The sequence below is a fragment of the Nothobranchius furzeri genome, chromosome 2 (genome assembly GCF_043380555.1).
Source record: "Nothobranchius furzeri strain GRZ-AD chromosome 2, NfurGRZ-RIMD1, whole genome shotgun sequence".
NCBI classification, from domain to species: domain Eukaryota; kingdom Metazoa; phylum Chordata; class Actinopteri; order Cyprinodontiformes; family Nothobranchiidae; genus Nothobranchius; species Nothobranchius furzeri.
Window position 1 is genome coordinate 28,198,620 of NC_091742.1, and position 26,474 is coordinate 28,225,093.

Genomic DNA, 26,474 nt, shown 5'->3' on the forward strand with positions numbered 1-26,474 from the left:
ACTCTAGAAAATTGGAGAGAACATGGCGCTCTACGCACCAGGAGTCCTAACTATCCTGGAAAAATAGTCTTGTGCTTTATAAAAATAAGCTTCGACAAACTAGAACTGCTTACTTTTCATCGCTAATTGAGGAGAATAAGAGAATAATCCTAAATTTATTTTAGGTACAGTTGCCAAACTTACACAGAATCATAGCTCTGAGCCATCTATTCCCTTAGCAACAACGACTTTATGGGATTTTTCACGAGTAAAATTAATTATTTTAGAAACAAAATAATTCACATCCTCCCTAATGCGATTTCTTCTTCCGCCGTAAGTGAGGCAGCATCAGAGGTAACTGTAGAACCTCATTTGTGTTTGAACCGTTTTGATCCAGTTGAGCTTTCAGATTTATCAAAAATATTAGCTTCATCTAAACCTTCAACTTGCATTTTGGATCCAATCCCAACCAAATTATTTAAAGATGCATTTCCTTTGGTTACTGCCCCCATTCTAGATATAATAAATCTATCCTTAGTAAATGGATATGTACCACAGGGATTTTAAGGTTGCTGTAATCAAACCTTCACTTAAGAAGCCTTCTCTGCATCCAGATGACCCAATGAATTATAGACCCAATATCTAACCTTCCATTTTTATCCAAAGTCCTGGAGAAAATACAGGTGCTGGCCAGTAAATTAGAATATCATCAAAAGGTTGAAAATATTTCAGTAATTCCATTCAAAACGTGAAACTTGTACATTATATTCATGCAATGCACACAGACCAATGTATTTCCAATGTTCATTACATTTAAATTTGATATTCATAAGTGACAACTAATGAAAACTCCAAATTTGGTATCTCAAAAAATTAGAATATTCTGAAAAGGCTGAATATAGAAGACACCTGCTGCCACTCTAATCAGCTGATTTACTCAAAACACCTGCAAAGGCCTTTAAAAGGTCCCTCAGTCTTGTTTTGAAGGCACCACAATCATGGGGAAGACTTCTGACTTAACAGCTGTCTAAAAGACAATCATTGACACCTTGCACAAGGAGGGCAAGACACAAAAGGTGATTGCTAAAGAAGCTGGCTGTTCGCAGAGCTCTGTGTCCAAGCACATTAACAGACAGGCGAAGGGACGGAAAAAATGTGGTAGACAAAAGTGTACAAGCTCTAGGGATAACCGCACCCTGCAGAGAATTGTGACGACAAACCCATTCAAAAATGTGGGGGAGATCCACAAAGAGTGGACTGCAGCTGGAGTCAGCGCTTCAAGAACCACCACGAGGAGACTCATGAAAGACATGGGATTCAGGTGTCGCATTCCGTGTGTCAAGCCACTCTTGAACATGAAACAGCGCAAGAAGCGTCTCGCCTGGGCCAAGGACAAAAAGGACTGGACTGATGCTGAGTGGTCCAAAGTTATGTTTTCTGATGAAAGCAAGTTCTGCATTTCCTTTGGAAATCAAGGACCCAGAGTCTGGAGGAAGAGCGGAGAAGCACAGAATCCACGTTGCATGAGGTCCAGTGTACAGTTTCCACCGTCAGTGATGGTGTGGGGTGCCATGTCATCTGCCGGTGTTGGCCCACTCTGTTTCCTGAGGTCCAGGGTCAATGCAGCCGTCTACCAGGAAGTTTTAGAGCACTTCATGCTTCCTGCTGCTGACCAACTTTATGGGGATGCAGACTTCACCTTTCAACAGGACTTGGCACCTGCACACAGTGCCAAAACCACCAGCACCTGGTTCAAGGACCATGGTATCCCTGTCCTTGATTGGCCAGCAAACTCGCCTGACCTTAACCCCATAGAAAATCTATGGGGTATTGTGAAGCGGAGGATGCAATACGCTAGACCCAACAATGCAGAGGAGCTGAAGACGACTATCAGAGCAACCTGGGCTCTCATAACACCTGAGCAGTGCCACAGACTGATCGAGTCCATGCCACGCCGCATTACTGCAGTTATTGAGGCAAAAGGAGCCCCGACTAAGTATTGAGTGCTATACATGCACATTCTTTTCATGTTCATTCTTTTCAGTTGGCCAACATTAGAGAAACAAACATTTTTTCATTGGCCTTTAGAATATTCTAATTTTCTGAGATACCAGATTTGATGTTTTCATTGGTTGTCACCTATAAATATCAAAATTAAACGTAATAAACATCGGAAATACATTGGTCTGTGTGCATTGCATGAATATAATGTACAAGTTTCACGTTTTGAATGGGATTACTGAAATATTTTCAACCTTTTGATGATATTCTAATTTACTGGCCAGCACCTGTAGTGGCCATCCAAGTATGTGAGCATTTAAACACTAATGCTCTGTTTGAGGAATTTCAGTCTGGTTTTAGAGAGTATCACAGCAACTGAAACTGCATTAGTGAGAGTTACAAATGATATTCTCATGGCCTCAGATAAGAATCTTGTGTCTGTTCTAGTCTTGTTAGATCTCAGTGCTGCCTTTGACACAGTTGATCACAATGTTCTTTTAGAAAGACTTGAACATGTTGTAGGGATCAAAGGAACAGCGCTAGGCTGGTTTAAATCCTACCTGTCTGACAGATTTCATTTTGTAAATGTACATGACAAATCTTCTTCATACTCCAGGGTTACTTGTGGAGTACCACAGGGTTCAGTGCTTGGAACAATTATTTTTACTATATATATGCTCCCAATTGGTAAAATCATTAGACAGCATGGGATAAACTTCCACTGTTATGCTGACGATACTCAGTTATATTTATCCATTAACCCTGATGAATCTAATCGGTTGGGTAGATTACAGGCTTGTCTTGAACACCTAAAAAATTGGATGACTCTAAACTTTTTGCTTTTAAATCAAGACAAGACCGAAGTTCTCATCTTTGGACAAGAAATCCAGAAAAGGAAATTGTTTAGTCAGTCACCTGACCTGAATGGCATTACATTAATCTCCGAGAACAAAGTAAGGAACCTTGGTGTTATCTTTGACCAGGACATGTCATTCAAATCCCAGGTTTCACAAGTTTGTAGGATTTCCTTCTTCCACCTTCGGAATATTGCTGATTAGAAGCATCCTTTCCAGGAGTGATGCTGAAAAACTAGTTCATGCGTTTATTACATCAAGACTGGATTACTGTAATCCATTACTCTCAGGAAGTCCACAGAATGTAGTTTAAAGTCTTCAGCTTGTCCAAAATGCTGCAGCTAGAGTTCTGATGAGAATTAAAAAGAGAGATCATATCTCTCCTGTCTTAGCTTCCCTACATTGGCTACCTGTTAAATTCAGAATAGATTTTAAGATCCTTCTTCTCACATATAAAGCTCTTAATAATCAAGCTCCATCATACATCAGTGATCTGATTGTTCCATACGTTCCTAACCGAGCACTTCCTCATCCAGCATGTGATGCCCAAATCTATGGAAACATTCCCAGCAGCTCTGGTGAGAGTCCGGATTCACCAAAGGGCTCAGAGTCATGCTTGTTTTTGGTCTGTGCACGGGGAGAGCAGGTAACTATGCAGAACAGCTGCCACTGGGTATTAAACCTGCAACCTTCTAGCTGGAAGGCATCAGTGCGTGACTGCAGTCCAGCCCTCTGGGACAGGCTCTAGGTAGTTTACCAACAACACATTAACATTCAAGAGTTTCATCAGTGATCACATTTCACCATCGGTCAAATGAGAGGCAGGAACTTACCAGAGCCGTGTACAGCGTGCACACCAACCCCATGGTCAGCACTGCCCCCCACAGGTCAATCCCAGTCACTGCAGGTCACAGGAGCCCCAGAGAACAGGTGAACGATTAACATTTGGACAGCAACACCCAGTTCGGGAGTCCAACAGAAATGTGTACCTGCATTTAGCGCCAGAGCTGGAGCATAGAGAACCACGCCCATATAGATGACCTGCGGGGAAACGGAATGCAGGTCAGAGGTCAGCACCTAGATCCTAAACCCGATGGCTCCGTTTTAGAGGTGTCCGGGTACTGATCACACAGAAATGGATCCAGAATTTAGCTGTTTTAGATCTGAGAGCCAGGGGGCAGTGCAGAGTTAACGCCCAGGATCAAAGGACCACGGGCGGGTATCAGGAAACTGTGGTGCCCAGCTGAGTGATAGCAAGTTAGCTAACATAGATGAGCAGGACTGGTACCATCTGAAAGATGAAGGTGATGGTCCCGCAGATCCGAACCGTCTTGTTGAAACGTAGTTCCAGGTACTGTTGGAGCAGACGGAGAAGATTAGAAACAGCAGGAGTAAAATCAAGAGTCCAAAGGTCTCAGAGGCTTTGGTGTGGGGGTGGACAGGAACTCAAAGTTCAGTCAGATGTAGTAAAGATGTTCTAAAGACCTGACCATGACAACACGTGCTCGTCTGAGTCACTCAGGTCAAACATTACACTTAACTTTCAGATCAGTTCTGGAAGTCAGAACAAATAAACAAGAAGTAAACGTGACCTTTCCCCTATGTAATCACGATAGGAGCTCCACTAAACAGGCCGACAGCTGGAAATACCTCGTAGGCACTGGACAGGCGCAGGCGGTAGAAGACTGGTATGAACACATGAGCTGGAATAAGTAGACCCAAGAAATAGGAGCAGCCCAGAAACCAGTACTGCGTCCCAAATGTGTAAACCTCCGACGGCGCGCCCAGGATGGCCACGGCAGACTGAAACGTAGCCAGCAGGGACAGGGACACGGGCAGGCAGCTCATGGAGCGGTCGGCCATCAGAAACTCCTGAGTGAGACAGGTTTATGTCAGACATCAGTGCTGCTCTCACGCTCCACCCTGGCACCGGTAACCGGTCCGTTTACCTGTGTGGTACGCTGACGGCCACCAGAGAAGGCGTAGAAGAGGCCGATGCCAGCCGAGGCCACCAGCAGCACAGCGAAGATCACATAGTCCACCGTGGTGAAGTGCATCTGGACCACTTCCCCCATGACAACGCTGGATAAGGTAGGCTTGGTCTCTGAGGCTGAGGATGACATCACAACATGAAAGATGAGGTCACAGGTCTTGGTCTGGCTGGAACCAGCAGATGTCTGGAGTGAAAGTCGAGAGGTTCCTGGATCAGGGACCAAACGGACACATGACCAGTTTGTGCTCCAGTGGTAACTCGTGTTGTCACGGTGTGAAAATTTCACCTCACGGTTATTGTGACCAAAATTACCACGGTTTTCGGTATTATCGCGATATTTTTTTAAACATGTTACATTTTCAGAAAACTACATAAACCCTGTATATCAGGAAATATTGTCCTCAGTTTGTGTCTAAATTTAGCCTAAAATATGTTATTTTGTAATTATGTTGTTTATTTGTTTACATTTTCCCCCTTTAGTCTTTAAAATACCAATATTTGCCCATAACTTATTTTATGTCTGTTTGATGTCATCATTTTAAAAATATTAGATCAGATGATACTCAGTACTCAAGTAGCCTTCTAATCAGATACTTTTTTACCCTTACTTGAGTAATAAACCCTATATCAGGAAAATATTGTCCTCGGTTTGTGTTCTTCCAGTGAGCTTTGCAGATGTGGGAAAATGTCATCAGGCAGTAATCGTTGTTAAATTCATAATTATTCTCGGAGAGAGACCAACTCTTATCTGCCCCTGGGAGCCCCGTAATGCATAGCGTCATTTCAACATGGCGGTGTCCGCGACACGGTTTATATGCAGGTAGCGGCGCTGCGGCTGCTTTATATAGCGACTTGTTGCATTCTCCCTCAACCCAAATCCTCGGATCACGCATTTTAGCTAAAACGCTAACGTTAGCTTGCCTTGCGTTGACTGTAGAGTTGTGGGTGATGGTCACGCAGATGTGTCATGAGATTTGAAGCGTTGCTGCCTTTCACAGACACTTTTTCTGCTCGTGCTGCAAACAGGATAGCCGTCTTCTATCAGCTGTCCCTCGGCATTCTTCAAATATCCAAAACATGCCCGTACTTCCCACTTTGTCTTCTTTGAGGGATAATAAATGTCCTGAGCGCTGCCGTCTCCTCCTTTGGCCATTATTTCAGCTTTAGCTTCAAGAAAGTTTTGGTTGTAAACAACAAAGTGCGCATGTGCCGGCGGCAACTTCAGCAGATGATACGGTGGCTGGTAAGGGTCACCGCGCCTACACCACAGCCACGCTAAACCCACCGAGATGATATAGTTTTAAAAAACAAGACTGTTATTATTATTGTCAACTTTTTTACCGGGGTTTACCGCTACACCGGTTACCGTGACAACCCTACTGGTAACCAGTCAGTCCTTACACCCTGGTGAGCTGGTCCAGACCTAACAGGAACCCTGATGTGCACCTGGAGCTGCAGGAGGACATGGTGTCATGTGACCACTGCAGCGGGGTAAGGGCTAAAGGGGTTGACCACTTCCTGGTGCCAGCAGTGTAGCGTCTGCTGCTGCAGTAGTGATGATGTGGGGTTTATGGGTACTGGGCCAGTGCAGATCCAGACAGTGGAGGCACCAGGGGGGCGCTAGGGGGCGCTATAGCTACCCCTGGATTAGTCATTGCACCCCCAAATAAATATTAGATTTTTTTTTTACAATTTAATTTTAATGTAACGTGTGGATGTGATCATATTTAACTTACAAAACAAAAATAATCAGTAAATTATCATGAAGATAGTAAAAACTTAAACCAAAACAGGAAATTGATGTTAACCTTTGACCTCATTTTCCACCTGTGAACGAGTAAAAGGTAGAGCTAGCGGTAAGATGGATCGGTTTTTGTTGCCAACATTTCCACGGGTTCAGTCAGAAACCCTTACCCTAACCCTGACCCACAAACACCTACGGATCTGGATGAAGAGAGTCAACCCTCAACCGCCGCAGCAGTCCAGGGTGTAGCCGCTGGAAATGCTAACGCTAACGTTAGCTAGCCTTGCAACACTATAGACGGTTTTCTGTGTGGCTGTATGTGTTTATGATTTCATGGAAAAGTCAACGATTGTTCATGTTTATGATGTATATTAATGATTGTTTCAGGTGTTGTTGAGGTGTTGTGCACGCATGTGTATCTGCTAGTGTTGAAGGTGTTCTAGAGAACAACAGGTACGCATGGCCACTTCCTTCATAGCACCTGCAGTAAAACATTTCTGGAGCCGCAGCTGAGAACACGATACCTAACCCGCTGGCTGTAGTTCTCCACTTCTTGCTGTGCTGCTGCAACACAAGCCAGACCCTCCGTCAGCCTGCTGCTGGTGTCCTGTCTCCGTTCTGCAGGACACCACACATCTGAGACGTTTCCCACATCATTCACATCCAGGGAGTTCTCCAAACTCCAAACTAAAAACTACAGTTTCCTTCCTGCGTGTCTGAGATGCTGTGCTTTGGGACAAACCTCCTGGTGACACTGCAGGACTATCAGAAGACATCAGACTGCACACTAACCTAAGGGAGTCCGGTTCGCTGACAGGGCTCACACTTGACCCTGACTCATCCCTTTAGTTATGCTGCATGGCTCCATGTTTGTATTTACTGCTGTTGCTGCCATGGACCTTCAGGGTTTGTCTCTCCGTCTCTTTCCTGAGCTTTAAGTCATGTTCAACAATCCCCTAAGAGCAGGGCTGCATCTGTCACTTTTTTATGAAGCACCTTCTACCACCCTCACTGAAGCCCATGAGCCCCCTCGTGCTGACCCAGTGGCCTTGTATGTAACCCTCTGAGATGAAAGCGTGTAACTGATACAGCTGGATTAATGAGGTGTTAATCTAATAATGGCTGCTTCTTTAGTCCTTATGTTGGATTCTCATGGGTCTCTGAGTTTATCGTGCAGACTGAACTAGGGATGTACGGAGTTAACCGCTTAAAGGGACTTTTTGGACTTTTGAATTTTTCTGCTCGCGATCGCCCCCTCAGGCCAAAAGCAGAATGGCAGCTTCACTAGTAGGCTCGTGCACGAGGCGTGCATGCTGTACGTGCACACTCCTTAACGAAAACAACAGCTGAGACAGTCCCGTGTGTGTGTGTGTGTGTGTGTGTGTGTGTGTGCGTGCGTGCGTGCGTGCGTGCGTGTGTGTGTGTGTGTGGCCCGGAGGACAGGAGAACACGCAGCTAATTAATTAAATAATGTGGTTCTGTAGCTTTCTCTTCAGCACAGCGACAAAGGTTTATGATGGGTCAGTCCTCCTGCATGCTCAGATCATTCCCTTCCCTTGCTTGAAAAATTGTTCCAAAATGAAAGTTGAACCCACATCTTTTTTATCTGTGAATTCAAAGCCGTTCGACGAGTCTCAAATAAAAATTTGGGCATCTTACTGTAAAAAATATACCATTAATGTAAAAAATAAACTCTAAATGAACTATGTTCACACCCAGAACCAAACCCAGGTCTTCTGCATGAGAGTCAGACATCTTACTAGGTGAGCTAAAGCGCCAGTGACATCCTCTGCATCTGTAACATTTATATCCTTGATGACAGCTGAAACGACGTCAAACCAAAGAACGGTTCGGAGTGAAAATGGCTATTTTGTTGCTAATTAGCAGGAAATATCTAGAAGAAAGTTCTACAGAAAGTAGCTAAGGGTCCTCAGAAATGTAGCTAGCTTTGTCACTAGGCGTTAGGAACAGCGACAAAGTGGCACTGCCTCTCTCTCTGCTGCTAAAGCTACGGATAGCAAATGCTACGGGCGATGCCTGAGCGTGAACGCGCATGAAGCAGCCTGCTCGACCCGAGCATCTCTCTTTTTCTGTGATTTTACAGAAAAACAGGCAATCACAGTAAAAATGCCAGGGCTCAATCTACAGGACCAGGGCATTGCAGGAGAACGTATGAAGAAGACATTTATTATTTCTATACATGTTTTGGCTGTCAAACTTGCATAATGCCCCTTTAACTGCTGTTAATGTTGTAACATGTTGTGCTGTTCGCGCTTGTTCTAACAACCAGAGAAAACGACGTTTAGAACATGCACCTCCAGAGTGAGAGAGCGCTGCTACGGTTTTCACCATCTCCCCAGAGACGAGGAACCCAAAAACGACGTGGCTGAAAAATCTTAACTTGAAAACCCCCACAAACTTTATTTGTGCATCCTTTTTATTTTATTGTGAAAACTTGGAGAGGAACACCTGCATCCTACTTTGTTGTTGGATGTGACAAACCTCCGGAGGTAGAGGAGGTAGGCCACGGGTCAGAGTCTGTATGTTCTCTGTGCTAATCCCTAACTGTCCCTACCCAGGGCAGGTAATGGTTACCTGTCCAGGTGTTGTCCCACTGACCTCTGGAGACACCAGCTCCCGTCTCCTGCTCAGGGTGAACAAACTGAATGGATGAAACTATAAATGTGCAGTTGGTGAGGAAACATCTCACTGTCAACTTGTTCCAGACACAACCTGCAGAGGCGAGGTTCTCCCTGATCCCAGCGTGGGTTGCTCTGAGCGCCGGGAAGCATCCCCTTCCATGAAATGTGATTTTAATATCTGCTTACAGGGCAGCCTGCTGTGTAGAGCTTCGCCTGGTGTCCGCGCACACACACACACACACACAGTGAAACACAACAGAACCTTAAACCCGTGTGAAGGTCTGCTAATCAGTTTCAGGCTGATAAGGAGGGAGGTCAGGGGCACATGGTTGCCTAGCAACACAGGAACAACCATTTGACACTGGAAGTGTACCGTTTAGCTGCATCAAACCCTCCAGAGAGCCGACCCGGTCCAGCGAGTGGGACTTCTGGTCCACTCCTAAATGATCAATGAGCTGCACTCAACCCCTGGTGGTGATGGGCTACATCCTAGCCACAGCTGGGTCACACAGGCACCATCGGTACCGGACAGGCACGGACCTCTAGACAGATCTGGTCCTGGACAGGCAGGACTGTGATCATCATGTCCACCAGGCAGAGAGGTCCCCCAATAAAACCCAGAGTCCGGTCCACCGGGTGTCTCCCTGAGTCGTCACTGCCCAGTTATCCATAACAGGTTTAGTCGGTACCGTGTAAGAATGGACCGTCCAGCGTAGAGCCCATTCCGGTGTTTAACCTGCCGGAATGGACCGGTTCCGTCTGCTGTCCCTGTGTCAGCCTGACGGACACCCGGTTCAGTCGGTCACGGTGTAAAGGTTTATCGCGAGTCACGTGGTTAGGGTCACTCTGAAATAATTTCAGCACGCAGAAGCGGGAAACTACCGGCGCTTGTTAAACCGCCGGTAGCCGGTTATAACGAACTAAATGTTCCCGTTACCAACAGCGGCTCTTACCTTTGACCACCCCGCCGTCCCACTACCGCACCGGCGACGCGGTGGACTCACCGCGCCGTTCCGTTGAGGACCGCCCACTCTCCTCGGGCTGCTGCTGCCTTCAGGTGTGCCTCGTAAATCGAACCATCACGGGAATGAACGGCTCAGCTGAGTTTACTGGTTGATGGCGGACAACCTCGCGCATTCACGTATTAGACTGGGAACCAAATCAGTGGGGCGATTTAACCCGGTAGCTTAAATCGGTCCCGAACACCAGGACCGCGTGGTAATTATAAACCTTCCCGGGGCCAACGAATGCAACACAGCACGCTGTAATGATCGTGATTTATGTCGTGTTCGAGTCTGGAGGATAATCCAACTTCTGATCTACCGAGCCTGTGGTGATAATCACCGCCGTGGCTCACCTGCTCCGGTTAGCTGCTGATAGATGGTTCAGGTCCAGGAGAGTCCCCCATCACTGAGCTGAGGCGCAAAAACCACCATGAATACTCATCCGCCGCTGCGCATCTGATCTGAACCAGCGCACACCTCACCCCCACCCGATGACGCACATCTCTAGAGAAAAGCACGACACGTGCAGACACGGGAAAAAACAAAAAAAAAAAAACCAAAAAGGCCACACAGAAATAAATAAAATGGTGGCAGAAAAACAAAAACACGACATGAATAAGATAAACCCCGGTGCTGCAGAAACATAAAAACAGGAGAAAAATAATGTAACAACAAAAATAAATAAATAAACATTTTAAACTACTATTTTAAATTTAATAAAAAATAAAAATTTATGTGACAAAAGAAATTGAGGAAATTATAACCAAAATAATGAAAAACAGTAATATAGAAAAGTCATCCACCATCGTCCTCTTTTCCAGGGTCGGGCTGCAGGGGCAGGAGCCTTCCCTGAGTGACATACCGTAAATCCTCTAATACAGGCCCGGGCCTGTATTTGACTCAAGCTCATCAAGCTCCAGGCCTTTATTGGAAGGAGGACCAGAATTAGAGGCAGGCCTCTATTTTCTATTTGAGCAAAATGAACTAATGGTTCGCTGGAGTTTTTGACAATTAAAATTGCGCCCACATTTTCAAAGTTAAACACATTTCTTTTAACAACGGTAGTTTCTGCTTCAGCCCTCTCCCCCCTCCCCCTGCATCAGCCCTCTCCCCCCTCCCCCCTCCCCCTGCGCAGCGGCTGCAAACTCACTGATGCGCCTGCAGCCTCTCGGAGTTTAAACATTAAAATAACTATTTCATTTTCTGTTCCTCATTTCTGATTACCTTCAGTGGTGTCTGTTTGTTGCAACCACCAGGTACAAAAACTAACTTGTTTTTATTTGACTATTTTTCTGTCCTGTCTGTTTATTATCTTCCTGCATCTCCTCTCAATCCTAAAGAAAAACTGCTACCTGGGTTCATATATATTCACCTCATGAGTTACCTTTGAACTGCAGTTCTAAAAGATCTACCGACCGCTAAAACAGCGGAGTGCTCGCCAGCCTCATCAGTTAGGTGCGTCACCGAGGACAAAACAGGTGAAGCGCCCCAATCCACAGCAGCGAAACGCATCAGGCACAAGTAAAAGAATAAAAGACAGAAAACATAAAAGGAAATGAGCCGACATGAACGATCGCGTGTTAAATTAGTTTTTGAGGTGGCAACACCTGATTTGATAATGTTACTGTGGCCGTGCTCAGGACGCAGATGTCTGCGCGCGTCAACGATCAGAGCTTTGCATGTGCAAGCTGGTTAAGGTTAGGATGGGGGTGAGGGGAAGGTTAAATTGCAAGAGGGTAAAGGTCACAATTTGGTTAAATGTCCGTTTTACGGCGGGTGTCAGTACCGACGCTCTGGCACAGCGCGTTGCCTCCCAACGCGCAGGAGCTTGTCACCTGCTGACAGCAGGCTGCTGTCTTTTCCGTGGACTGCATCTTGCCGGTCATTATCACGTGACAGCGACTAGTCGATGACAGGCATAACAAGTCACTATAGAGCGGTGAAGTCGCCTAGTGACTAGTTCATACAACCCCTGCTACTGCTCCCCAGAGTGTTCTGCAGCATAATCAGCACGTTCTCTTTGACCTTGATATCAAATTTTCGCCTCCTCTTCGTCTCCGCACGGTTAGTTGCCCTCGCGGTCTATCACTGGCAAATCAAAAGTGAGACGCATGACACAACCGCCCCCCGTACTTGCTTGTTACCACATTCCACCCGGCGACAATAAAACCGGCCATTATTCACCTCCGCCGACACCGGCCAAAATATGATACCCGGCAGTTAATTAAATACAGGCTAATATTAGAGGATTTACGGTAGTCCCACCAGTGTGTCCCTGGTCTTCCATTGGGTCTCCTCCCAGTTGGACACGCCTGGCAAACCTCACCAGGGAGGCGTCCCGGAGGTATCCTAACCAGAAGCACGAGACTTCTCAACCGGCACCTCTTGATGTGAAGGAGCAGCAGATCTACTCCAGGCCCCTCCCAAATGACAAAGCTTCTCACCCTAATTTCATTGCCCTGCCACCCAGCGAAGAAAACTCATTTTTGCCGCTTATCTCCGTGATCTTTCTTTTTGTCACTACCCAAAGCTCATGACCATCGGTGAGGGTAGGAACGTAGATCAACCGGCAAATCAGGAGCTTTACCTTCAGCTCAGCTCGCTCTTCTCCACAACAGATCGGTACAATGGCCGCATCACTGCAGACGCAGCACCAATCTGCCTACCACTCTTGTGCTCCCATCGAGTCACTGACTCTTTACAGCAATCCTCATACTTATATATATATATATAATGTGTATATATAAATACGTGTGTATATATATATATATATATATATATATAGAGAGAGAGAGAGAGAGAGAGAGAGAGAATATTTATATATAGAGAACATGTATACAGGCCCTTCTCAAAAAATTAGCATATTGTGATAAAGTTCATTATTGTCTGTAATGTACTGATCAACTTTAGACTTTCATGTATATTAGATTCATTACACACAACTGAAGTAGTTCAAGCCTTTTATTGTTTCTAATATTGATGATTGTGGCGTATAGCTCATGAAAACCCAAATTTCCAATCTGAAAAAAATTAGCATATCATGAAAAGGTTCTCTAAACGAGCTATTAACCTAATCATCTGAATCAACTAATTAACTCTAAACACCTGCAAAAGATTCCTGAGGCTTTTAAAAACTCCCAGCCTGGTTCATTACTCAAAACCGCAATCATGGGTAAGACTGCCGACCTGACTGCTGTCCAGAAGGCCGTCATTGACGCCCTCAAGCAAGAGGCTAAGACACAGAAAGACATTTCTGAACAAATCGGCTGTTCCCAGAGTGCTGTATCAAGGCACCTCAGTGGGAAGTCTGTGGCAGAAAACACTGCACAACCAGAAGAGGTGACCGGACCCTGAGGAAGATTGTGGAGAAGGACCGATTCCAGACCTTGGGGGACCTGCGGAAGCAGTGGACTGAGTCTGGAGTAGAAACATCCAGAGCCACCGTGTACAGGCGTGTGCAGGAAATGGGCTACAGGTGTCGCATTCCCCAGGTCAAGCCACTTTTGAACCAGAAACAGCGGCAGAAGCGCCTGACCTGGACTACAGAGAAGCAGCACTGGACTGGTGCTCAGGGGTCCAAAGTACTTTGTTCAGATGAAAGCTAATTTTGCACTACATTCAGAAATCAAGGTGCCAGAGTCTGGAGGAAGACTGGGCAGAGGGAAATGCCAACATGCCTGAAGTCCAGTGTCAAGTACCCACAGTCAGTGATGGTCTGGGGCGCCATGTCAGCTGCTGGTGTTGGTCCACTGTGTTTTATCAAGGGCAGGGTCAATGCAGCTAGCTATCAGGAGATGTTGGAGCACTTCATGCTTCCATCTGCTGAAAAGCTTTATGGAGATGAAGATTTCATTTTTCAGCACGACCTGGCACCTGCTCACAGTGCCAACACCACTGCTAGATGGTTTACTGACCATGGTACTACTGTGCTCAACTGGCCTGCCAACTCTCCTGACCTGAACCCCGTAGAGAACCTGTGGGATATTGTGAAGAGAAAGTTGAGAGACGCCAGACCCAACACTCTGGATGAGCTTAAGGCCGCTATCGAAGCATCCTGGACCTCCAGAACACCTCAGCAGTGCCACAGGCTGATAGCCTCCATGCCACGCCGCACTGAAGCAGTCATTTCTGCTAAAGGATTCCCGACCAAGTATTGAGTGCATAACTGAACATAATTATTTGAAGGTTGACTTTTTTTGTATTAAAAACACTTTTCTTTTGTTGGTCGGATGAAATATGCTAATTTTTTGAGAAGGACCTGTATATGAGACACTTAACTGAAACTTTTTATTTTAACAACCAACGATTTATACAGAAAAATCATTACGATTAACAAGGCTGCCCAAACATTACGGCATCTTTCATGCAAGTCAAGCGGTTAACATATTCAGCAGTCCTCCGTTATGAACAGGGAAGCATGAACTCTGGTAGAAAACACTAATCAGCTCCATGAGGGAGAAGCTGTGTCTGCAGCACTAGTCACGGCTAAGCCAGCCCAGGCAGTCACTTACAAAAGAGGTTCATTAGATGGAGTCTGAAACGTGTCAACACTAACCAAACGTAGGACTTCAATAAATCTGTTTTACTTCTTAAGGGTTTTCATTTGTCATAAATCAATGTTTGATACTTTTAAAGCCTCCATGTTAGGAGTTCATCTTTAAATCCGTGTCCACTGGTCAAGGTTAGACAACAAAAGTCCACCAGTGACCATCGTCTAGTCCAGGAGTTACCCTTTAGTCCAATCACGGTCCCCACCCTGAATATGTGGGTGGAATTAAAAGTAACCAGTCATTGTTTCTGCTGATCACTTTAAATCTGGTCCTTAACGTCCCCGTTGTGTCTCCGATCAGTTCAGCAGTCTGATGATGGAGTTTATATCCGTCCCGCGGAAGCCCGGGTCCCCCACGTCTTTAAGGAGCCCGACTTTGTCCTTGGCGGCGTGACGAGGCACCGACAACTTGAATGGCAACAGGAAGTTGTTGGCCGCCCGGAAATTCTTCCCAACTGAGTAGATTTCATGAATCAGGTCTTCTAGACAGATGATGCCGTGTTTACCTGCGAGACGAGAGGAGAGCGAGTGAGCAGCATGCTGAGGACGGAGGAAAGACTCCGAACCACAGCCGTCCCTCATGTAGGGCAGCGGCGTTCACCCCCGATCCTCCAGGAACGCCGGCCTGTTCTCGTTAATCATCAGTGAAATAAATAAATAAATAACATGTTTGAACCCAAACGGACCAGGCTCTACTACTGAAAACACGAAAACCATAAAGAACCCTAAAAATGAAGCATGTTTATTTTAGATTTGTCAACAACAACAATAATAGTAACACCAGCAGGAGGCAGTGGGCTGGATTAGGATGTAAAGAGCAAATTGCAGTTTATTTTTTTATTTCATGTCTAAACAATACTAGCTGAAACACTTGGGAGCATTTTGTTTTTCAACACGTAACGGCTCATTTTTTGGAGTGAAGCGGTGAAGCTTCTAAAAACGCTTTTATTCCTCTAAATGTTCACCTGCGACCACCTCAGGAGGAGTCGTGTAACAAAGGTGCTTTTCTTTCTTTCCTTCTAAGCGAGCCCGGCCTGAAGCTCAGTATGGCGAGTAGGTAGTTATGTGGTACAGCGGTGTGTGTGTGCACTCTGGTACAGCGGTGTGTGTGTGTTCACTAGTTCTGAATAGTGTGAGGAGGCCGTGCAAACTCCAGCATGTCTGAACATCTAGTCTACGGGTTTTAAATAAGAAAGACAACGGCGCCATCTTGCTGTCTGGATCTGTTTTGTGCTGCTGAAAAAGACGAGTCTTCTGCGTGTGTGTGAGTGTGTGTGTCTCCTTGAGGTGATGGAGAATAAAAATCAGGCCTTACTTGTTGCTTACCAGAAACAGCGATCAGTCTTGTTCTTGCAGCTTTAAGTAATCTATTACTCAGTTGATCGGTTACGTTACACAACTCTAGTAGATCACTGCTGTTGTGGGTTAGCGGACCAAGCATCACCTTCTGGAGGATTTTTATCCTGGTAAGTTACAGATGGTGTACGTTTTTATACATCACTTCTTTCCTTCAACCGCGACACACACACACACACACGCACACGGACACACACACACACACACGCACACGCACACAGACACACACACACACGTATTGTTGCAGGGCTGAAAGAACTTTGAGAACCAGGTGCTTTTGCTGGTAACTCTGTTGTCCTGTGGGTGGACGTGACCCAAGCTTATTAATGTTACTACTACTTTTTTACTTGATGTAGTTTTGAAACCAGTACTTTTATAATTTGACTTGAATAAAAAGCTTGAATTGATGCTTGAACTTCTACAAGTCCTTTAAAACCCTCGTGTCTGTACCTTTACTTAAATAATGAATGCAAGTGCTTTTGACGCGACTGTCCTCTAGCCTGGTGAACCATCCGCAGCGCCTCGCTGTGTGTGTGTGTGATGTGTGTGTGGTGTGTGTGTGTGTTCCCAGCTGGAGCTCAGGGCAGTGTGACGCACCCATGTGCTGCTCTATGAAGTTGTTGTCTGTCAGAGGAACCCTTCTCCTGCCGATCCTGGTCTGGCCTCTCTTCAGGACGAGCTCCCGGACTGACTTCAGGTTGGGATATCTGGGAAAGGTAGTGTTCATCACCCAGAGCGACACAGAACCAAACCTACCGACCCAGCAGTCAGAAAGCCTCACCCCCACGCCACGTAGGGCTCCACCATCCTCATCATGGAGACGGACGTCTGGTTGATCTTGATGAAGGCTCCGCTGAAGATCTTCCTCAGCCTCATCATCTGGATCACCTTCATGACTTTGGGGCTGACACCTTTGACCCTGCCAGAACCAGAACGTATTTTTTACTTTTTATTAGACTCCAAATCACTTGGCACATTTCTAATTCATAATTTGTAAGAATGTAATCGACAATATTAGCATCCCTATGGGTTTTTCCATGTATATTAGCATTGGGCTAACCACTCGCTGCCAGTCAAATCGCAGCATTTGCCATTAGAAAATCTCCCTAGAGCCCATTTACTGACATGGAAGTGAAATCTGCAATATATCGTGAGATTGATTTTAGGCCGTATGGCCCAGCCGTACAACATGCCGATATATATCACCATTACCATACATTTGCTATGTTTTGAGCTATGTTCGGCGTCCCTGTTCACCAACGTCAACAAGTTGCCAACCTTGCCAGTCTCTATACCAGCTGATCTCAGCAACCTGGAAACACACTGTACAGGTGGAGAGGGAGAGTGAGTGAGTAAATGGTAAATGGCCTGTATTTGATATAGCGCCTTCTAGAGTCCTGGAGCCCCCCAAGGCGCTTTACAACACAATCAGTCATTCACCCATTCACACACTGGTGGGGATGAGCTACGATGTAGCCACAGCTGCCCTGGGTCACACTGACAGAGGCGAGGCTGCCGAGCACTGGCGCCACCGGTCCCTCTGACCACCACCAGCAGGCTAGGTGGGTTAAGTGTCTTGCCCAAGGACACAACGACAGCGACAGACTGAGCGGGGCTCAAACCTGCAACCTTCCGATTACAGGGCGAGCTCTTAACTCCTGTGCCACCGTCGCCCAGTATGTGAGAGAGAGAGAGAGAGACTGCCCTAACCACCACGCTCACCCGTTGGACAGACACTCACATTCTGATGCGAACAACGAAGGCCAGTTTGTTCTTGGCCGACGGCAGCGGGGCAGGTGGCCTGTGGTGTGCCCTCTGGAGGCGAGTGTCATCACGATGCTTCTTGTGGCTGTCTTTCAGGAAGTCCTCCAAACGCTTGAACTTTAAAGGCTTTCCTTTTGAGATCTACAGAAACCAGGAGTACAGATTAGAATCAGGAACACACACGTTTGTCTTTCATGTGTGAGGACCAGCGCTGAACTAGCCCAGAACCTTTGAGGTCCAGAGATGGGACACTCCCACAGGCTTCGACAGAAGGGATGGGAGGGAAATCCTGAGGGTTTATATTAGACTTTTATATATTTGCACTAAAGCCCAAAAGTGAAGAATTTGTCATTTCAGTGTTTTACACACACACACACACACACACACACACACACACACCACAGCTGGAGAGATTTTTAAGGGAAACACTGTATTTATTACTTGATTGTTCAAAATATCTCCCAGAAGTGATTCTTTTTTAAACAGAATTGTTGAATGATAAAATAAGGTTAATTAAAGAAAAACTAAAGAACATTCTGGATCTGTTTATTTTTTTACCGAATGTATCGGATCGGGACTCATATCGGCAGATTATCAAAAAAATCAAATGACTCGGATTCCTGGGCAAAAGAACTGATCGGGACACACACACACACACACACACACACACACACACACACACACACACACACACACACACACTTTACCCTTCTCTTCTCCAGCAGAGCTAGCTTAGCCTGGGTGGCTTTGATCGCCTGGTAGGTTTTCCTTTTCTTCAGGAGAAACTCAGGAACTAGCTTGATCACCTTCTCAGACCTGATGGAAAACCACACAACAACTCAGACAAGAGGAGGCTGTCGCTGTCGGATCCGTCCAGCGGAAACATTTTAACGTTTTCACCGGAACTTTGTAAACCGGCTTCAGCGTCTAAACATAAACACGAACCCATCCATGTGAGACTAAAACTCACTATCGGCGGCTTCCTGGCCGTCTAAGCCACACATACACACCTGAGCTGGCCTGTTAACAGCTGCGCTACATAATAAACATCAGATGAGTTTAATTACAGCTGAAACTAAGGCGGATGCACCGCGATGGCATTGAAAACAGATACATACTCTGGCTCGGCCATGTTGACACCGCGGAGCCGCTTCTTCTGGTGTTAAACAAAGAAAAGCAAAGGTTCACTAGCGCCACCTTCTGGACTGGAAGCGAAGAGCGCTCATTCAGTATCAGCCAATAAAATTGTATTATTATTATTATCATCATATTATTATTATTATTATTATATTATTATTATTATAATTTTATTATTATTATATTATATTATTATAAAAACACATCCTCTAATCTCTGATGAGTAGTCTACTTTGATACATCAGTACAGGATTTAAACTGGGATTACCGTTGACCAGGGGTCGGCTCTTTCATCCATTTGATGCCCATGCGCCTCTCTGTGCTTGTAAAATAATTAATGAATATTTATTTAAAATGTATTTTATTTTACATCATTCTTTTTTATCTGTATGCCAATTTTAAACATCAACATTGCCATCTTTTAAAATTAACAAAAATGATAAAGACCCGAAATTATAATAATAACATAATAATGAAAACAATTTTGCCGGCAGCTATGTGTGTGTGTGTTTTGCACTTCAAGCACCGGTCTAAACAACCTGACCAGTGTGTCCAGAACGTTATAATTAAATTATCTCACTTAGAATGAATACAAACAACAAACAACAAATGTCTCTATAGGAGTTTTCTGAGCTGAAGAGGATATGAGCTTCTGGACTGTTGCCTCATACAGACTCACTCCTCCCACTGAAGCGAGTGTTTTCTAAACCCGGTCTCTCAGAGAGACTTGTCACTTAGAAAATGTTCCCTGGTTACGAAACTTTGGCTGAATAGTGCTTGTTCCTGTCTCCAATGTGGCGACCTATGTGTGTGTCGATGGTGGTGACGCATCCATGAGCCTGGCTGAGGCAAAAGTCCAGAAGCTCGTATCCTTATGGAGATATTTGGTGCAATAACATTTGTGTTTTTATCCCTGGGAACTTGAAGTCACAGAGAAATATTTAGAAAAATCACATCTTTCACAGGTACAAAAACAACAGATACACCAGTTCAAAATATTGGGTACAAGTACACAAAATGCATGACTTCAGTCACACATAAAAAAATCTTACACTCACAGTTTGTTACGGAAATTTTATATTCCAGTACTTTAATCCTATTAACTAATGTATTACCTTATGCCTGAAAGCATTCACACACACACACACACACACACACACACACACACACACACACACACACACACACACACACACACACACACACACACACACGTAGAGTGGTAAATGAAGTGCTTTAAGAGCTCTATATATTACCTCTACTTATGACCAATAAGCTGTGATACTCTAAATATAGAACATCAACCTGCTCGGTCTTTGGATGTTTACTCAGAAGATTCTGGGATTCTTTGTTTATTCAGGGATTGTTGAACACCGTCTTGATTCAGGAAAGAGTCGGGTTTATAAAAAGGAAGAATTTATTTTCCAAACAATTAAAACATGACACATTAACCAATATTTACTGTGATGGATGGATCTGGGTGGATGAGATGTGGGGGTAGGTCGGGTTTTCACAGCATCTGTCTGCATCCCTTCGTGGGGGTTTGTTGCTAGCCTCTCAAGGCTGTTATGGCGTCAGATTCGGATGACAAGACGTTTTTTGGGTCAGGCTGAGATAATTTTCCTCTCTGCCTTCAGTCTTTAAACTGATCATTCCAGTCCGACAGTGATGCCAGTTTGGGTTTTTAAACTTGTCCATACAGTAATACGCTATGGGAATGACAGCAAAAGCTAACAGTGTAGATCATAATTGTGCAAACACAGATAGTATTTAATGGTTGTTAAATCATGTAAACTTTAGTTTCCTATCACAACGTGGCAACCCACAGAAACTGCAGTAACCACATCTGACCACAGGAGGTCACTGTTACTCATTTCTTATATAGTTTACCTTTAACAATAACAAAGCCAGAGACTAAAGGTGAGTTTCCAACCTGGATTTAAAGACAGCCAGAAGAAGACTGCCTAACAGCAAGAGAAAGATCCGTACCACAACCACGCTCTTTCAACTGCTGGGATGGAGGGCAACCACTGAGCAGAGGTGATAAAGCTTTATTCAGATGTGGCATCTCTGATTTATTGTGTTTTAAATAGAAACATGTATTATTTATAACATCACCACAAACAAATAAAATCAAAAGAACTGAACAATAAAATAAAATTAAAACGTGTGGACTTCCTTGGCCTGCCCTACTGCTGGTGCCCATATTTCCGAAAGGACCTTGAACGCAGCAGCAGCATCATCATGGACCTGCAGCCGCCTGCAGCTGTGACGTGCAGCGACGGATCTGAACGGCGACACGAGACCCAAACCGGGCAACCGGAACCTCCCGTCTCACTCTCCTCTCTACGCTGACGGAGCACCGCGTTGCGGATCGGTGGTACCGCTGGAACCGGTGAGTCCCTCCGGTGTGCGGCTCGGCGCGTGCAGCGGTCCTAACTCCTCTGTAACTTGGCTGTAGAACGAGCCAGGACCGCTGGAGATGATGCAACTATCCAGTCCCTCCAGCAGGGGGCCCATAAGGCAGGGTTGTCGAACTCACACCGGGCCAAAATGAAAAACTGGGACGAAGTCGCGGGCCAAACTCTATATTTTTTGAAAAGTGACGGTAAATGTGCACATTTTCCTTTATCTACAGATATGAGCGGCTGAACGTTTTCATTTGGAAACAAACTTATTTTTGCAGCAACATTGAATGTGGAATAACCGCGTCTGAGCAAGTCCATTTAAAATAAAGCACACAGTGTTATTTGTTACGTATGTCTCATTTTTTTTATTTTATTCCTTAAAATCTGCATATATTCAGCATTTCTTCTTAGTTTTTTATCTTTTGAATCTTTTAAGTGTTTCTATTTTATGTTTTCTTGTTTATTGTTTGAATGCTGTTATTGTTTTCCTGTTTTTCTTTCTTTCTTCTTCTTCTTCTTCTTCTGCTTCCGTACACTTTTGAACCTCTTCTTCTCCTTCAAATTTTGAGCTATTTCAACAATTTTATATCAAAACGTTCAGCTCGTTAAGCTCTTTCCGGCTTAAACTTTTGGCATTGATATCTTTAAAATTTTTCGAATTATTAAGCTTTTTCTTGCAAAAAATTCCCATTGAAATGAATGGGATTGGTCAATTTTCAGCAAATTCCTTTCACTTTTTTGACCTAAAACTCTACTGGGTTCCTTTTAACTTAGAGACGTCATTCAAAGTTTAACAAACTCACAAGACTTTCCTGTTTAACATATTAAAGAGGCTTTTTGATATCTTTTACGGTTTTTCTAAAATCGCAGGAAGAAGTTGAGGTACGACTTGAAATTTTCAGAAAAAATCACAAAAGTTATAATGGGGAAAGATAGGAGCAGTGACCCTCCCTTGCTCCATTTCTGGCGTTGTCCTGAGAGAACCGTAGGTCCGATTGAAATGAGACGCACGCTGGCTTACAGCTAACGAATATACCTTCGTTTTGAGCTATAATTCATGACTGTACTCCAAACATTGTGGTCGTACGGTTCATTTGTTTGAGAACATTCAAATTTAAAAAAATGTCTCTCCTCACTCTAAATTGAAGATTCCGCGCTCTATCTCCACTTCATAAATCAGAAACTATCTAGAAAGGTTCTCAGCTGCATTTTAGTCACATCCCGCCCTCACCACGCCCACTTACTGCCATAAATGGTCGATGCAAAGTACCTTGTGGATCTCATGCATATACATAAGCCGGCTGTTGCAGCGCTCCGCCAATGACATGGCGACCGTAGATCAAGGCAGATCAAGGCAGCACTATTTCACAGAAGTAGAAGTTGAGGTACCTGTGGGTGAGGTGGAGAAATGAAAGGAAGTGCTTTTGCAAAACAAATAAGAGAAAATCCACGGAGCGGCACAGCGTTGCTGAAGCCGTCAATGTTGTGAGTTCTTCAGAGAGATCTGTGGCGGATATAAAACACAATGGTCCCATTGGGATTCGATCCTCAGACTCCCGGGTAAAAGTCATGTGTGCAAACCAGTCACCCAAACGAAGATCTTCCTTGTCCAAGTAGCCAGGACACATGATCAATCGGGTCACAGTGACAGGACACACACTGTCACTGACACATGACGTTCTGTCTCAATCTGTCCCCCTGCTGATATTCTGCATTCCGTATTCTGCGCTTCAGGCTGTGTGTGTGTGTGGGGGGGGGTCTTGTTCTGTGTGCAAACGAAGCGGTACAGGTGATAATGCTGCAGGATTTAATAACTTTATCCTTCTCAGCAACAGCACTGCAGGTACTCTCCATGTCCAACATGTGTGTAAGCCAGGTCCTTAGTCAACTTAAAGTTGCACACATTTTCCGCTAAGTTTTCTTTCATAAATCCCAAAGTTTGCGTGGAAAGTTGCTTACGCAGTTTTCCGACCCCGTTCTGTGCGTAAGCTAGCCTGATAAATGAGGCCGCTGATATCTGTGAACACATTTATACTTGATGTTGTTCAGCTGAAGCAGACATCTGCTTATTTCTAACAGCTGAGCTGTAGGAGAAAATAATCAGATTATTTAATCTGATTTTCCATCACCTGTGGGTTTAGTGCATTCACTTAATATTAATTATAAAACTATAAATATCAGGACTCTACAGTCTGGTTGTCTCGTTGGCAGCATCTCACCTGGTCCATCCACACTGAGTCATGACTGATCACCGGCCAAAAAAACCAAACACAAACGAGGCTTCCGGGTTAGCGAGCAACCACCATGGCCGCATAACTTTAAGCTCCGACAGCAATTTCTAAGAAAGCCCTTTAATTCAAGATAAAGCGGCCTATTACACCAACCGCACTGGAATGACGGGGTTGAAGAACCAGAAGTCAAATAAAACGTGAAACTCAAGAAGGAAAGAAGAAAATGGACGACCAGCAGCAGCGCGAGGAAAATGTAAGCCAGGTGCTACAAGCTATCAAGACAGAACTGCGTGAATTTCGAAATGAAAATGAACAGGACTTGCAAAAAATTAAGGAATAAATCAAAGAAGACATAAAAACCGAGCTGAAAGAAATGCAGAAGGAAATCTACCAGAGCACATCTGCCAACACCGAGAAAACAAGCTAACAGAGGCTGAAACACGGTTAGCCGAGACAGAGGCGCTGAACGCAGCCGTGAAAGACGCGCTGGTTAAAGTTCTGGACACCCGCAGAGATGCCCACAGAAAACTAACAGATCTAGAAGGGAGACCCAGGAGGAATGAAATTCGTTTATGTAGGATTCCTGAAGGAAAGGAGGGCAACTCGGTGCCACAGTTTGTGGAAAAGATGTTAATAGCGCCAACGGCAAAACCGGGCCAGAGTGCCCCACCCAGGTCAAGAATAATAAACTTTCGGGACCATGTCACTAAGGAAGATATACTGAAGAAGGCGTGGGCCAACAAAGTCCTGTATGAAGGCCAGCGCTCATCCCTTGACCACGACTACGCTACGGAAGTCGTACAGGAACGCAGGGAGTACACAAACATCAAAGGAACCCCGAAGGATAAAGGCATCAGAGTCCAAACACCTCCGGATAAGATATGCGTTCACCTGGACTCGGGTGTGCGTACTTACGGCAGTGCACGAGAAGCTGCGGCGAGCACGAGGAAAAGGCGCTGCTGGATTCTGCTCCTGGAGACACGGGCAAAGAGCTGGAGCGTCTGTCTCACGCGTCACCATGGCAACCAACAAGCGTGACCAGGTGAACAGAAGAGAGGGAGGATAACGCAGCATTAGGATGGACAGTAGGCACGGCCGGATTAACCATACGGGCAACTGGGCAATTGCCCAGGCGTCCACGAACTGTAAAGGGCCCAGGGCAGCAAAATACTGTATCTGTTATCTCCCGCTTTATATTAAACTAGCGTGACCGCACGTCTTCTTTTCCCCGGACATGTCCGCTTTTCACTCTCTGTCTGGGCATCCGGGGGGTTCTTGTATTGATGAAAATGTCCCGTTTTTCATCCAGGAGCAGGGATCGAATAATGGGGGAGCTGGATATCCAACACATCCAGCGGAGCCGGAAAAAACGTTTCTACCTGTATTACATCATTCATGGACTCTTCTGAGCGGAGAGCACAGAGAGCGGCAGAGCGATGTTCGTTGTTGCGCAGCGCTCCAGGCAGCTGCGTCCAGCGCACGGTCCAGGCGCAACCAAAAAATCAGTCAATCAGAGCTTATAGGATTGATCCTGGCTCCCAGAGGATGCTGCTGTGTCCCTGGGCGAGACACTTAACCCACTTTGCTTTGTGGTGGTGCCACCTGTCCTCTGCACTAGCCTGTTAGTGAGCCCCAGGGCAGCTGTGGTCATATTGTAGCTCATCACCACCAGCATGTGAACGGATGTAGTGTAAGGTGCTTTTGAGTCCTCTGAACGTGCAGCTCTGCACTTGAACAGCACATTGAACAGCTTCTGTGCATTAAAGGTGTTATATAAATAATGCCTTGTCTAAGTGATCTAAATCCAGATTATTGCGCAGAAAGGACGCGCTTTTGGCTTCGTTCTGACTCCGGTCTGACTTGGGTGTGACTCAGAACTTTGGAGTTGAACCACTTTTTTCGTGTCTCACTGAGAACAAAGCTGTTCTGACGTGAGTGGAAACTTTGCACTCCTCCATGGCCACCACATCCTGCAGGCTGTCGCCTGACGACGCTGACAACGCTGTTACAGGCTGAGCTCTCTGTTTAGAGCACGGTTTTGCACCTTTCTTTGCCTTTGCACACGTACAGGAAGTTAGTATCACCCACAAGATGAAACATATGCTGCTTCCTCTCTCACTTTTGTCTTTCTTTTTCTTCTCTGTACGTTTTTAGGCTCTTTATTTTTTTCACATTTTATTTTCTGCAAATAGAGAATTCCCCAAAACTGCTCCAACTCACCTTCATGCTCCTAGTCTTTCCCTCCCCACCTCTGGTCTCCCAACATTTATAGTTCCATAATCCCAGACACTAGTCATCTACCACTTTTATTGAAAACTGATAGTTTATAGTACTCTTAAGTTTAAATGCTTGCACATACTCAGTGATACTTGGCGAACCACTTTTTGTAATCGACTCAACGCCTCATACTCCTGGTTAGGCTTGCTACTAGGGGTGCAGAAAAAATCGATTCAAGTCTGAATCGGGATTCTTATTTACAAAGATTCAGAATCGATTCACAAAGATTCAGAATTGATTCACAAAGATTCAGAATCTATTCACAAAGATTCCGAATCGATTCACAAAGATTCAGAACCGATTCACAAAGATTCAGAATCGATTTAAAAAGATTCAGAATCGATTCACAAAGATTCAAAATCGATTCACAAAGATTCAGAATCGATTTAAAAAGAATCAGAATCGATTCACAAAGATTCAGAATCGATTCACAAAGATTCAGAATAGATTTAAAAAGATTCAGAATCGATTCACAAAGATTCAGAATCGATTCACAAAGATTCAGAATCGATTTAAAAAGATTCAGAATCGATTC

At 45.0% G+C, this 26,474-nt stretch overlaps 3 protein-coding genes across 4 annotated transcripts in view; 1 reads left to right on the forward strand and 2 right to left on the reverse strand.

The window, feature by feature from the left end:
- slc5a6a (solute carrier family 5 member 6a) overlaps positions 1-10,154 on the reverse strand; it is a 23,723-nt gene extending 13,569 nt beyond the window's left edge. Inside the window, exons 1-5 of the mRNA XM_015975537.3 lie at positions 4,784-10,154; positions 4,485-4,706; positions 4,123-4,188; positions 3,824-3,875; positions 3,668-3,735 (exon numbers count right to left, since the gene is read on the reverse strand). Coding sequence (XP_015831023.2) covers positions 3,668-3,735; positions 3,824-3,875; positions 4,123-4,188; positions 4,485-4,706; positions 4,784-4,957 — 582 coding nt within the window. The 5' untranslated portion in view covers positions 4,958-10,154. The remainder of the gene's footprint in view (positions 1-3,667; positions 3,736-3,823; positions 3,876-4,122; positions 4,189-4,484; positions 4,707-4,783) is intronic.
- Positions 4,830-26,474, forward strand: part of LOC107396024 (tyrosine-protein kinase Fyn) — a 63,565-nt gene continuing 41,920 nt past the window's right edge. The window contains exon 1 of one of the 2 annotated variants that reach the window (XM_054734057.2): positions 4,830-4,925. The gene's annotated coding sequence lies outside the window, so the exon portion shown is untranslated. Of the gene's footprint in view, positions 4,926-19,239; positions 21,419-26,474 lie in introns of those variants that run through there. The other variant, XM_054734056.2, reaches the window with a different exon arrangement.
- On the reverse strand, positions 14,491-19,082 carry rpl7l1 (ribosomal protein L7-like 1). Its single transcript, XM_015975532.2, has 6 exons — positions 19,005-19,082; positions 18,594-18,702; positions 17,864-18,027; positions 16,904-17,041; positions 16,720-16,829; positions 14,491-15,272 (listed from the first exon to the last, which is right to left on the reverse strand). The coding sequence occupies exons 1-6, from the start codon at positions 19,016-19,018 to the stop codon at positions 15,064-15,066; spliced, it is 744 nt and encodes a 247-aa protein (XP_015831018.1). The 5' UTR covers positions 19,019-19,082; the 3' UTR covers positions 14,491-15,063.